This window comes from Tachyglossus aculeatus, chromosome 7 (genome assembly GCF_015852505.1).
Source record: "Tachyglossus aculeatus isolate mTacAcu1 chromosome 7, mTacAcu1.pri, whole genome shotgun sequence".
Taxonomy (NCBI): Eukaryota; Metazoa; Chordata; class Mammalia; order Monotremata; family Tachyglossidae; genus Tachyglossus; species Tachyglossus aculeatus.
Genome location: NC_052072.1, coordinates 56,484,159 through 56,498,478, shown reverse-complemented (window position 1 = coordinate 56,498,478; position 14,320 = coordinate 56,484,159). Strand labels below are relative to the sequence as shown.

General features: G+C 41.7%; 1 protein-coding gene across 6 annotated transcripts in view; it reads left to right on the top strand.

The window, feature by feature from the left end:
- Positions 1–14,320, top strand: part of AGAP1 (ArfGAP with GTPase domain, ankyrin repeat and PH domain 1) — a 777,656-nt gene that overhangs the window by 571,327 nt on the left and 192,009 nt on the right. For 4 of the 6 annotated variants that reach the window (XM_038749187.1, XM_038749185.1, XM_038749186.1 and 1 more), the window contains one exon: positions 4,913–5,074. The exons of the other annotated variants lie outside the window; for them this stretch is intronic. In XM_038749187.1, the coding sequence (XP_038605115.1) occupies positions 4,913–5,074 (162 nt within the window). The remainder of the gene's footprint in view (positions 1–4,912; positions 5,075–14,320) is intronic. 6 annotated transcript variants of the gene reach the window in all.

Genomic DNA, 14,320 nt, shown 5'->3' with positions numbered 1-14,320 from the left:
CCTGAGCTATGCCAGCAATTAGGAATTTTATGCATTGTGGCCGTTGGGGACCAAGGTACCCCAGTATGTGTTTGTAAAGACAGCCCCTTGTGGCATTGATCTATTTATGCCACTTGCAACACCTGTCACTGCTAACCTGTCTATTGCTATCAAATCTTGTGCGAAGACAGAAATCCTCTTTTCTTGATTGCTGTGCTGTGGTTGGCCAGTCTAGGGTCAGTTTTCTCCTAACCCAGTCCATTACTATTCCACATTGTTTGAGATTATAATATATAATTATGTGCTGCTATATTAAGGCAGGAATTCATCTCCAGGAGAAGTCACCGTCTTTCACCTCAGAGAATGAGCAGCTGCCCCAGTGATGAAGATGATAATGGCATTTAATAAGCACTTACTGTGTGCAAGGCACTGTTCTAAGCGCTGGGGAGGTTACAGGGTGATCAGGTTGTCCCACGGGGGCTCACAGTCTTCATCCCCATTTTACAGATGAGGTAACTGAGGCACAGAGAAGTTGTGTGACTTCGGGCAAGTCACTTAGCTGACAATTGGCGGAGCCAGGATTTGAACCCATGACCTCTGACTCCAAAGCCCATGCTGTTTCCACTGAGCCACACTGCTTCTTATTGCTTCCCAATGACAATAAGAATAGTAATTGTGGTATTTGTTAAGCTCTTACTATGTGTCAAGCACTGTACTAAGAACTGGGGTAGGTAATCTTTGAAAGTTAAGTGTGTGTATTGTGTGTGTGTGTGTGTGTGTGTGTGTGTGTGTGTGTGTAGATGTACTTTTATCAAGCTTGCTTCCCATCTGAAGTGTAGGGTAGATTTTTGTGAGCTTATTTGATGTTTAGAAATATGACACCATCCGTGCTGAACTTCACAAAAGTCAAATATGCAGGCTTTCAAAAAAATCAGTCAATGCAGTCATTGTTCTTTTGAAGCAAATAGAGGCGATTAACTTTTCTTCTGGATCTTCTGGATCTCAATTCATTGTATTCTCAAAAGCATCAAATTTGAACAAGCAGAACTTCAGCTTTAAGATTTTAAGACGTTTGTTGTGATACGTATTAGCTCCTTGTGGGCAAGGAACATGTTATCAACTCTATTATATTGAGAAGCAGCATGGCCTAGTGGAAAAAGCCTGGGCCTGGAACTCAGAGGGCCTGGGTTCTAATCTTCCTTGGTTCCACCACTTGTCTGCTGTGTGACCTTGTGTTACTTCTCTGTGCCTAAATTCCCGTATCTGCAAAGTGGGGGGTTCAATGTCTATTTTCCATCCTACCTAGACTGTGAGCCTCATGTGGAAGTTGATAATCTTGTACCTACTCAATGCTTAGTACAGTGCTTGACACATAGGAAGTGCTTAACGAATACCACAGTTATTATTATCAATATTATCATTGCTCTCCCAGCATTTAGTTCACTGTTCTGCACACAGTAAGTGTTCAGTAAATATGATTGATAGATACTGTTCTTCCTCAGCTCCTCCGACATGTATCTGCTTTTCATTTGTTCTCCCTACTAGATTGTTGCCTCCTGGAGGGCAGTGATTGTAAATCTTTCTTCTGTTGTACCCTTCCAAGCAGTTAGTACAGTGCTTTGTGCCCAGTAAATTCCACCATGATGAGGTGGTTGAAGTTGGTTAAGGCCGTCAACAAAAGGATTTGTGAAACATTTCCTTTGTAAACTAGGCCCCACGATTGCTATGCATCTGGTTGAGTGGGTTTGAGTTGAAGTTTGCTGCTTCATATTTCTAAAATTCAGTCCTCTTTTATGCAGATTATTTTAATTTTTGCTTGGGAACGTGAACTATTGTATTCCCTAGTCCTCCCATTAAGTATTTTTATTAATCATTATTTATTATTTTTATTAACTAGGTCTCTCTTAGATTTTAATATTCATGCACCTGTATGGGATTTCTAGTGAATAGTTTGGCTGATTCCATGGTGTCTGACTAGTGATTTGTGTCACTGGGTTATCTTCAAAGTTAATCACTTTACTCTATAAAGACAAATTCCTCTGGGGAATTCAGTACTGTATTTTTCGGATAACACACTTTTTTCCCCTACTTCAGCTGAAGTACAAATCTGTAACTCAGAATAATGCTTCATCAAAGCTCAATGCAAATCAAGTTTGTTGAAGATTTTGTAGTTATTGTTAAATTGACCATAAAAGTTAATCATTCATTATTTGTCAATGCCATTATACATTAAACAAATGCTCTGCTCAAGTCTTAAAGGTTGGTTTAACTGAAATAAATTAGGGTAAAGAATGCTTTTGTTCTATCAGAGAAGGAAGTTTTTGATGTTGAGATATTTCCTGTAATGAGCTTTTGCAAAGATTAAGCAATTAAAGAATTCATGTTCATTTCTTAAAATACTAGTGTAGTGGAGCTACCACCTTAAGGACTCTCCAGAGGAGCATCCGTTAGCATTGGAAACTGAAGTGGGTTGTATTTTCTTGAATGCAAGTTACAAGGATTCCACTTGTCCTTATTTTTTGGGTATCCAAGTTCTGAGGTGATGAACTTTTATATATAAAATGGGTGAATCAATTTCTAGTAGCAAATCTTTCCATTTGAAAACCATATGAATTTTCTTAATTTATCCATTGACTAGGTTTTGTTGGTTATCCAAAGATAATAATGGAAACACTTCTTAAAACATGTATATTGTTCTGTGCATGTCTTCCCACTTCTCAAAAACTCCCAGTGGTTGTCTATTCCTCTCCACATCAGGCAGGGACTCCTGAAACATTGATGGCTTTCTCCTCCCCATCTTATCCTCACTTCTGTCCCACTACAACTCATCCTAAACACTTTGCTCCCATCAAGCCAACCTAAACATCTGTGCCCTGTTCTCGGCTCATTTGCCCACCTACTTCATATTCACCTCTCTCCTTTGGCCTGGAACTTCCTCTCCTTCATATCTGTTAGCCCACTGCTTTCTCCATCTTCAAGGCCGTTCTGAAATCACATCTCCAGGAGGCTTTCCCCGATTTATCCCCCTCTCCCCAAACTTTTCTCCCTCCCTTCAGCATTTCCATGTCACCTAAGCACTTGGCTAATTCTCATACCAGAGCTCTAATGTATATATCCTCATATTCCTATTGTGTTCCCCGCCAGTAATTTATTTTAGTATGTGTCTACCCCACTAGACTGGAAGCTCCTTGAGAGCAGGGGTTGTGTCTCATGTAATTCTCATACCAGAGCTCTAATGTATATATCCTCATATTCCTATTGTGTTCCCCGCCAGTAATTTATTTTAGTATGTGTCTACCCCACTAGACTGGAAGCTCCTTGAGAGCAGGGGTTGTGTCTGCTAACTCTAGAGTTCTCTTCCACGCACTTAGTATAATGTTCTTTAGAAAGTGAGCACTTAGTATTGTTAATAAATTGAATGGTTGATTGATTGAAGTGCCAAACACTGTGCTAAGCTAAGGGGTAGATGCAAGATAATCAGATCAGTTTTGGTTCCTGTCCTGTAGATTTCTGTATATTCCCAGCATTAATATGGTCGGCCCTACAATTCAACATGTCCAAGTTACCTACATCCTAGATTTTTTTCCCGTCAACAAAAACTAGCAGTGAAACTAGTGAAATTTCCTGGCCTGGAATTCCCTCCCCCCGCACATCTGCCAAGCTAGCTCTGTTCTTCCCTTCAAAGCCCTACTGAGAGCTCACCTCCTCCAGGAGGCCTTCCCAGACTGAGCCCCCGCCTTACCTCCTTCCCCTCCCCACAGGACCTGTATATATGTTTGTATATATTTATTACTCTATTTTACTTGTACATATTTACTATTCTATTTATTTTATTTTGTCAATATGTTTTGTTTTGTTGTCTGTCTCCCCCTACTAGACTGTGAGCCCACTGTTGGGTAGGGACCGACTCTATATGTTGCCAACTTGTACTTCCCAAGCGCTTAGTACAGTGCTCTGCACACAGTAAGCACTCAATAAATACGATTGAATGAATGAATGAATGAACCAGAAAACACCCTATTGGTATAATGTCATCAAAGAACGGGAATCCATGCCGAGAACAACCTGTGAGCCCATTGTTGAATAGGGACCGTCTCTATATGTTGCCAATTTGTACTTCCCAAGCACTTAGTACAGTGCTCTGCACACAGCAAGCGCTCAATAAATACGATTGAATGAATGAATGAAATGCTTCTGATTTATTCAGCTTCTTTAGTATTGCAATTATGTTTTGTAACTATTTGTTCAATGTTGATATTCCTCTAATTCTTATCACCAGCGTCTTGATCTAATCACTAAAAGTTTAATAAGATTATTTTTTGAAAGTGCTATAATTATTTGAAATTTCCTAATTTTTAAAGTTTTGTATTTTAATGGTCACCATTCTTCTAGTTCCTGAAAGTGTTGCTTGATTGGAGCTAATGATAAATCAGGCTGTCAAAGGGCCAAAACAGTTTTGTGTTGTGTTTGCATGAAAAGGTGGTCTCTAAGATTGGTGGTGAAGCAGAGTTAGTGATAGGGATGGATAATTGCTCTTGTGGTGATAGTTTAGTTGGTGGCTATTCAAAGAGTTTGATCTTGATTGGCAGTGAAAATGTCTTTGAATTCACTTTCGTGTTTGTAGGATTGAGAGTTTGTATTTCGGTTAGTTTCACTCTTTAAGGTTATAGGGGGTTTTACCATTGTACTTGCTTGTAGAGGGGTCGTTTTAGCTACTTGTGCATGCTTTCAAAGGCTAGAGGCATGTGGTTTATTTATGCTTAAAGAGTTTATATTTTTAAAGGCAGTGGTCTCTTCCTGACAGAGGGCATTGTTGGCATTGTATGGTGATAAAACCAATGTTGCTAGTGATTGTAGGTTCATCCTCAGAACAAATCTGTTATATTCTGTGGTAATGTAATACGTGGTGTTCATATTACTTGTTTATTTCTAGGGAATGTTACTACTAGTACGTCTGTGTCTCAGATGGCAAGTGGCATCAGCCTAGTCTCCTTCAACAGTCGCCCTGATGGCATGCATCAACGCTCTTACTCCGTCTCCAGCGCTGACCAGTGGAGCGAGGCCACAGTCATTGCAAATTCTGGCATCAGCAGTGGTAAGAGAGGACTCTTTCACTACAGACCTTTAGCACGTTGAGGTGAGGCTGGGTGCTCATTCAGGCTCCAGTGTCTCAGGAGAACTGCTACCATTGTGAATGCTAGGATTTCTCTAGCCTAACTGTAGGCCTTCTCAGGACATAGATTTTCTTTCTGAATATCTGGGAGTCTTAGCAATTCAGTAAAATTAACTCAGGAACAGTTCTTAAGGAGTAAATATGCTTCATGAACATGCTCTTTCATTTGTACTGTTATATGAATAATGAAACCTAGTAGTGCAATGTTAATACATGCTTTGCCTTTGGCATGTATCTGAGGACCATTCACCAGTATTTAAAGGAACTCTCACTGTTGGATAGGAACTATCAAACAGGATTTTAGAGAGGATTTTTGGCCTAATTTGTACTAATTAAAACATTTCAGCATTGGGTCTTCCCTGTAGGCTTACCACCTGCTGCAGCACTACATTTGCTCTTTACGCCAGCCCCAGTAGCCAGAAATACAACTGCAAAAATATTAGTTCTGTACTAAAAAAAAAAAGAAAAACTCCCCTAGAAGATATTTGAAAACTAGATGAAAATAAAAAGATGACTCCCCCAATAAAAGCCCCAATATTACATAAAAGAAATAAAATGAAAACTTCAGGACTTGAGAAGTGAAGATGAATGGATAGTCTAAGGAGGGTAAATTCCATTTTCCTAGAAAATCTTTTATCCGGGAATCCTTTGCAGAGAGTGTTCTTTCTAATCCATGCCCCAGCATCCACTTGGAAGGCTCTCAGGCTGGGAATATCTGTTTGGCCAGGAATGCCCATATCTGCTTAGAAGGCATCCTCCAGCTATTCTTGAAGTCAAGTTTAGGAGGTGTATCATTCCTCAAGAAAATATATTCATCCTCATGAGGCCCCATCACATTCCATCTTATTAGTGCATTCTTCTTGCGCTCTAATTGTAGTGGTTTTGGATTTAGTGCTCCCTTGGTATAGGAGCAGCGTGCCCCAGTGGAGAGAGCAGGCTTTGGGAGTCAGAGTCCCCTGGGTTCTAATATCGGGTATACCAGTTGCTTGGTGTGCAATCTTGGGCCAGTCACATAATTTCTCCATGCCTCAGTTTCCTCAACTGTAAAAAAAGGATACCTGTTCTTCCTCCTACTTAGACTGTGAGCCCCATATGGGACAGGGACCATGACCGACCTAATTAACTTGTACCTTCTCCAGCTCTTAGAACAGTGTTCAACACATAGTAAGTGCTTAACCAATACCAGACTTAAGAAAGGAAACGGTTATGGGTGAGTGTTACATGCAGTGTAGCAGATATCTACCCTGCCATCACGTTTGAGAGGGAAGGAAGCAGAGTGGTGTAGTAGGAGGAGCACGGGCCTGGGATTCAGAGAGCGTGGGTAAACTGCTTTGCACACAGTAAGCGCTCAATAAATACGATTGAATGAATGAATGAATAATCCTGGTTCTGCCCCTTGTGTGCTGTGTGACCTTGGGCAAGGCACCTCAGTTACCTCATCTCTAAAATGGGAATTATGACAGTGAGTCTTATGGGGAGTAGGGACTGTGTCCAACCCAATTATCTTGTATCTAACCTAGTGCTTAGTACAGTGCCTGACACATATACCATAAAAAGTGCTTACTGTGTGCAGAGCACTGTACTACACTCTGGGAAAGAATACATAGCTGGGAATTGGATATGTTCTCTGTCTCTTGAGAGCAGGGGACTCACAAACTAAAATTGAAAGGGAGAGAAGGGAGTGGCAACACATACATATAGGAGCAAGGATTTGAAGGTAGGGGATTTTCACAGGAGGTGTAGGTCTTGGATTTACATTGTAACCTACTCTGTTTCCCTGGATCCTTGGAATTGATTTAGCCACAATGGGGTAATCTAAACTCTGGAAAAGACAGAGCTGGGCTCACCCAGAGCAGGACTACCTATCCCAGAAACACCCAGCCTCTGGGCTGTGGATGTGGGCACTGCAAAGTTCAATACCTACAAATAGGTACATAAACAAAGCATTTTCCCTAAGGGAGAAAATTATTACTACTCTTACTACAACTACTACTACTACTACTACTACTACTACTACTACTACTACTACTACTAATAATAATAATAATAATAATAATTGTGGTATTTATTAAGTGCTTATTATGTGTCTGTCAATGTACTAAGCACTGGGGTAGATACAAACAAATTGTGTTAGACATAGTCCCTATCCCAAGTGGGGCTCACAGTTTCAATCCCCATTTTACAGATGAGGTCACTGAGGCCCAAAAAAGTTAAGTGACTTGCCCAAGGTCACACACCAGACAAGAGGCAGAGCCAGGATTAGAACCCATGACCTCTTGACTCCCAGGCCCATGCTCTATCCACTCCACCATGGTACTTCCCAGGTAGGTAGATACTGATTTTTATATGATCGTGAAGTCTTCTGTTTTAAACCTCCCTCTGCAAGGAGTTTCACTGAACACCAAGCATTTTTTGTACATGGATCTTCTTTACAGACATAGGCAGTCCTCCTATAATGCAGGTGTTTGATTCTTTGATGAACCATATGTTAAAGACAATTCAAATGTTATAGTTAGTACCTGTGCCTTGAACAATGTTATGCCCTTGCACACAGCCATTCCTTCCCAACACCACACTGCATTTTAATCCAATCCAGATGGATACCTGTAGTAGAAAGAATGTTCTCTAATTATGTAATTCTGTCCACCATATGTAATGAAAGCACTTAAGGCGGAGTTGACTATTTTTCAAGGATACATAGTAAGCCCTCAAAAATACCATTAAAAACAAAGGGATAAACAGTTCATGTATTTTAGACTTTTTCAAAAGTGATGCCAGATTTTCAGTCCTAGCATTCATTTCTTTGAAAGTTGTGTTCTTAGCAGTTTTCTATTTGTGAAGAGAATTGTCTGCTTATGAAAGGGAAATTCTGGTTTGGCCTTTTCTTGTGATTTAGAGGAAGAATCTCTTCCTCATTGTGACAGTTTTGATGCTAGAGATGTTCTAATGAAATAACTAGCTGTACGCAGTGATTTTAGAACAAAAAAGCATGGCTAGGGAGACCAGGGTGTTTTTTTACCCCCTTCCACTGCAACTATGCTGGTAAAGAACTCTAATAATCTTAGCCATTTTAGTAATCTAGTGGGATATACTCTGTCTTAAACCTTCTTAGCTTCTTGGCTGCTCTTGACATTGCTAACCACAGGCTTCTCCTGGAAACTCTATCCAACCTTGGTTTCACTGACAAGGCACCTCCCTGGGTCTCCGCCTGCCTTTCTGGACTCTTCATTTCGGTCCTCTTTGTTACCTCTTCTTTTGCCTCACCCCAAATTGAGTGGCTCACAAGGTTTTGCTTTGAATTCCGTACTCATCTCCTGTTATATTCTCTCAGGTAGGTCATTTGCTCACCTGGCTTCAGCTATCGCCTCTGTATGGATGACTACCAGATCTACCTCAGTAGCCTCAGATTCTCACCTGTTCTTCAGACTTGCATGTTCTCTTACCTCTAGATCCTCTCCACCTGACTATCCCACTGGCATCTTAAATTCAGGGTTATTAATACTGAGCGCCTCATCTTTCCTCCTAAACCCATTCTTCTTCTTAATTTTCCTTCAGACAGCAATACTGCCATCCTTCCTATTCCAGAAGATATTATCTTGGGCTTCTCATCTTCTCCTTGGTGCCTTTTAACTCACAGATTCAATGTGTCAGTAAATTCTGCCTGTTTTTAAACCTCCCCAGACCTGACCCTTTCTCTCTTCCAAAATAGCCAACACTCTGGTTCAAGCTGTCAGTGCATCCCAACTTGACTACTGCATCAGCCTCCTCACTGGTCTCTCTGCCTTCACCCACTCCTGTCTTCAGTCTATACTGCACTCAACTGCCCAACTTATCTTTCTAAAGCATAATTTGAGACCGGTAACTTCAGACGACTACCCGTCTCTTTTGGTATCAAGCAAAAACTCCTGACTTGGCTTCAAAGCTCATGATTAACTCTCTCCTTTTTACATATCTTCTGTCTTCACCCAGAGCTCCCCAACTCACTCTCTTGGTTTCTACCAACCGAACCTTCTTACCTTGTCTCACTATTGAGGCTCTCACCCCAACTACTTCCTCATGCTTTTCCCCTTATCTGGAATTCCCTCTCCCTTCAAATCCACCAGACAACAGCCCTCCCCATCTTCAAAACTTCCTGAAGTTCCATCACCTCCAGTAAGCATTCCCTGATTAATTTTCATCACTACAGATTGTCATCACAGCAGCCACCATTAGTACGTCCATATGTACTGTTACCCTGTGTGTTTATTAGTATATCCATTTATGTGTTCTACTTATGCATTTGCTACTTATTCACTTACTCATTTTTCCAAACTTTTGCTCATACTGCTCCTGCTATTTATAAATCCTGTGTGTCTTCCTTTCCCCAATTAGATTGTGTCTTCTATCTATTGTACTCTCCCAAATACTTAAGCGAAGTCAGTAGATTTATTGGTATTCAAACCAAAGTGGTCTTGATTGACTAATTAAAGGTAGGCTTCAATTATAGGTACTTACTCATTTAATGACTAAAGCCCATTTTTATTTTTAATCTAGCCTCTGTAATAGTGGTGGTCTCCTAGATGAGTTTCACTGTACTGAAATCTTTTCAGTACTTAAACTTTCCTATTCGGGTTACACATCTCTAAAACGAGGTATCATGGATAGGGAATTTGTGTGGGTAGTTTCATTATTATCATTAGTATGTTCAACACTTACTGTATGCCAAATACTGTGCTATTCTGGAGTAGATTAAATTCATGTTTTTCAGATGTCAAAACCTCAGGAGTCAAGATGGCAGATCTTTAAGCTCCCTCAGAGTGCACTGTAGAAATCGCCTAGGGGTATATATTTAAAATTTGTTATCTTTTCCCTTGGTGTTTACAGAAAGGCAGGTGATGTCAGTGGACAGATAATGACAGTGATTTCAGAAGTGTGTTTGGAAACAAGAGTCTTTTAGAAGTTTTCAGCTGGACTGAATGGGTAGGAGGGGGTTGCTCCTACCCTGCTCACATTAAGGGTTCAGTAAATACCATTGATTGATTGCTAGGAGGGGCGAATTAATCAGGCCAATCTCTCTATCTTGAGAAAAGAATGAGGTGAGGATTAAGAGCATTTGGGGCAGCCTGGACCTCTGCTTATTGACTTACTGACACCCATGCCCATTGCCCTCACCAGTTGTTCCAGATGTTTAACTCCCTCAATCGCCTTGTACCCCGACCTCCCCCATCCCTTGCCCCTAATGACCTGGCTACCTACTTTCCTGAGAAAATTTAAACAATCAGGCATGATCTTTCTAAAATCTCCCCTGCTTGTCTCCAGTCTTTTGCTCCTCCTGCCCCTTCTTGAAGTCTCCCATACTTCCCAGGAGTATCTCAAGAGCAGATCTCCTGCCTTCTTTCAAAATCCACCCCCTCCACCTGTGCATCCAACCCATCCCTTCACACCTTATTAAAACACTTGCCATCTTCAACTGTTCGCTCTCCAGTGGCTTCTTCCCCACTGCTTTTAAACATGTTCGTGTTTCCCTTCTAAAAAAACCCCTCCCTTGACCCCATGCCTCCATCCAGTTATCTCCCATCCCCATCTTCCTCCTACCATTACTCTCCAAACTCCTTAAGCACGTTGTTTACACCTGCTCTCTCAAGTTCCTCTCCAATTCTCTCCTTGGGTCCCTTTTGTTCCACAGAAACTGCCACCTCAAAAGTCACAAATGATCTCGTTCTTGCCAAATCCAACAGCCTCTACTCCATTCTAATCTTCCTAGCCCTCTCAGCAGCCATCAACACTGTCTGCCATCCTTCCTCTTCTCCTGGAAACATTATCCAACCCCAGCTTCAGTGACAGTGTGCTGTCCTGGTTCTCCTCCTATCTTTCTGGCCACTCATTCCCAGTCTCTTTCACAGACTCCTCCTCTTTCTCCCATCCCCTAACTGTGAGTGTCCCTCGTGGTTCAGTTCTGGGTCCCCTTCTATTCTCCATCTACACTGACTCCCTTGGAGAACACATTCGCTCCCTTGGCTTCAGCTACCACCTCTATGCAGATGATACCCAAATCAAAAAACACTCGAGCCCTGATCTCTCTCCCTCTCTGCAGTCTCGCATTCCCACCTTCCTTTAAAACATCTCTACTTGGTTGTCCTGCCATCATTTCAAACTTAAATACATCAAAACAGAACTCCTTATCTTTCCACCCTCTCCTTGGCTTTCCCATCACTGTAGACAGCATCTCCATCCTCCCTATCTCACAAGCCCATAACCTTGGTGTTATCCTTGACTCCTGTCTCTCAATTAACCAACATATTCAATCATCACTGAATCCTGTCAGTTTAACCTTCTCAACAGTGCTAAAATACTCCCTTTCCTCGCCATCCAACTGCTTCCATGTTAATCCGAGCATTTTCAGCGCTTAGAACAGTGCTTGGCACATAGTAAGTGCTTAACAAATACCATCGTTATTACTATCATTATTTTATCCTGCCTAAATTACTGTATAAACCTCTTTTCTGACCTCCCTGCCCCCGTCTCTCCCCACTTCAGTCTGTACTTAACTCTGCTGTCTAGATCATTTTACTACAGAAATGTTCATTCTGTTTCCCCACTCCTCAAGAACTTCCAGTGGTTGCCCGAACTTCCAGTGGGTGCCCATCCACCTCCGCATCAAACAGAAACCCCTTACCATAAATTTTAAAGCTCTCAGTCACCCTGCCTCCGCCTACCTCATCTCATTTCTTTCCTACTACAACCCAGCCCACACACTTTGCTCCTCTAATGCCAGCATACTCACTCTACCTCAGTCTCATCTGTCGTGTCACTGACCTCATGCCCACTTCCTTCTTCTGGCCTGGAATGCCCTCCCTTTTCGTATCCAACAGACAGTTACTCTCCCTTCCATCAAAGCCTTATTGAAGGCGCAATTCCAAGAGTCCTTCCGTGACTAAGTCCTCATTTCCTCTTTTCCCACTCCCTTCTGCATCACTCTGACTTGCTCCCTTTATTCACCAACAGCTCCCTCCCAGTCCCAGGACACTTATGTACATATCCATAATTTATTTATATTAATGTCTGTCTCCCCCTCTAGACTGCAAGCTCACTGTGGACAGGGATTGTGTCAGTTGTATTTTTATGCTGTACTCTCCCAAGTGCTTAATACAGTGCTCTGCACATGGTAAGCACTCAAATGCTATTGATTGATTGATCCATTGATTGATTTGGAACTAGAAGAGAGGAAGGACAAGGTGGCTGGGGGAGGCAGAAGGCCAGTTTTATTGGAGCAAAGGGTGGGTTTGAAGTGTGACAAAGGCACAGATAAAGGGAGGTCAAATGATAGAACTGGAATTGGTAAGTCATATTAGCTTTCTTTCCCAGAGTTGTTGTTTCAAGACATACAAAGAGAAAACCAGGTTACTAGATCAATCAATCAATCATATTTATTGAGTGCTTACTGTGTGCAAAGCACTGTACTAAGCGCTTGGGAAGTACAAGTTGGCAACATATAGAGACAGTCCCTACCCAACAGTGGGCTCACAGTCTAAAAGGGGGAGACAGAGAACAAAACCAAACATACTAACAAAATAAAATAAATAGAATAGATATGTACAAGTAAACTAAATAAATAAATAGAGTAATAAATACGTACAAACATATATACATATATACAGGTGCTGTGGGGAAGGGAAGGAGGTAAGATGGGGGGCATGGAGACGGGGACGAGGGGGAGAGGAAGGAAGGGGCTCAGTCTGGGAAGGCCTCCTGGAGGAGGTGAGCTCTCAGTAGGGCCTTGAAGGGAGGAAGAGAGCGAGCTTGGTGGTTGGGCAGAGGGAGGGCATTCCAGGCCCGGGGGAGGACGTGGGCCGGGGGTCGATGGCGGGACAGGCGAGAACGAGGTACGGTGAGGAGATTAGCGGTAGAGGAGCGGAGGGTGCGGGGTGGGCTGTAGAAGGAGAGAAGGGAGGTAAGGTAGGAGGGGGCGAGATGATGGAGAGCCTTGAAGCCGAGGGTGAGGAGTTTCTGCCTGATGCGCAGATTGATTGGTAGCCACTGGAGATTTTTGAGGACTAGATACTAGATACTACTAGATACTAACTTAAGTATCTCAGTTCTATCCAGATCCTCCATGAGTCCCTTCTTCTGTTGGCATGGGTTTTAGATTATAAATTACCTTCCAAATTAATATGGAGAAGGAAGTCTAATTCATTTTTATCAGGCTGGGATGTAAGTGGCCCGGAGGACATTCACAATGTTGAAGTATCCAGATTGTACCCAATTCTAAGTTTCTGGATTTTGACACATTTGAATGATTTCTAGGGCCTGTGGCGTGGTGTGCAACTTGAAGAGATTGTATTCATGGCCAGATTTCAGCCCATCCTGAACATAAACATGTAGCAGTATGCTAAAAAAAACGATAGCTGAGGAGGTCCAAATATGATGAAGTGTTATCTGTGTATGCTTGGTCACTCTGTTCATGCAATCCTTTTTTAAGGTTACAGTTGACAGATGAAAAACCCTTTTTAATTTTAGCTTTTTTCCCAGTAAAGGATTTTGGATTTGAGAGCCATAAAAAGATAACACTGTGAAAGCAGCAGGGATGGGGAGAAACTAAGCAGCTTTTGGAATTCAAATGCCAATGTTCTGGTGAATATGCCTGCTTGTTGTCACATGCTTTTATTGTAGAAAAAATAACATATTGGGATTCAATTTTTCTCTACCCCTTTTTTCACATTAAATTAATACTTTGTGTGGCTCTTGAGAACTTTTCAAAGTGTTCTGATCTAGACCTTTAGGTGTCCTGGAGCTTCTGTCTTTTAAGCAGCAGTGAGCATCTCCTAATTAGATAAATTACTTTGTAGTGGGCAGAGCCACAAAACAGGAGGTGCTGGTTAAATTAAAGGGGAAAAAATAGAAAAATCCATTCTGTGAAATGGAATGCCCCACTGCTTTATGACTATTACTGTTGTAAGGTTTTACATTTAACTACCTGAGGTTTAAAATTAAATGTCTAATATGATTTGGCATCGGTAACATGAGGCCTGTGTTTGCCCTTAGAGAAAATCTAGACAGCATAGTTCAGTGTTTCAAATCGCTGTCTACCGGATAGTGAACAAATGCAGGGGATTGGATCACTGTTTAGCTAAGTACCACATGCTGCTCAGCATAATTTTTTAAATGCAGAAACATATTCATCTTTAGGCC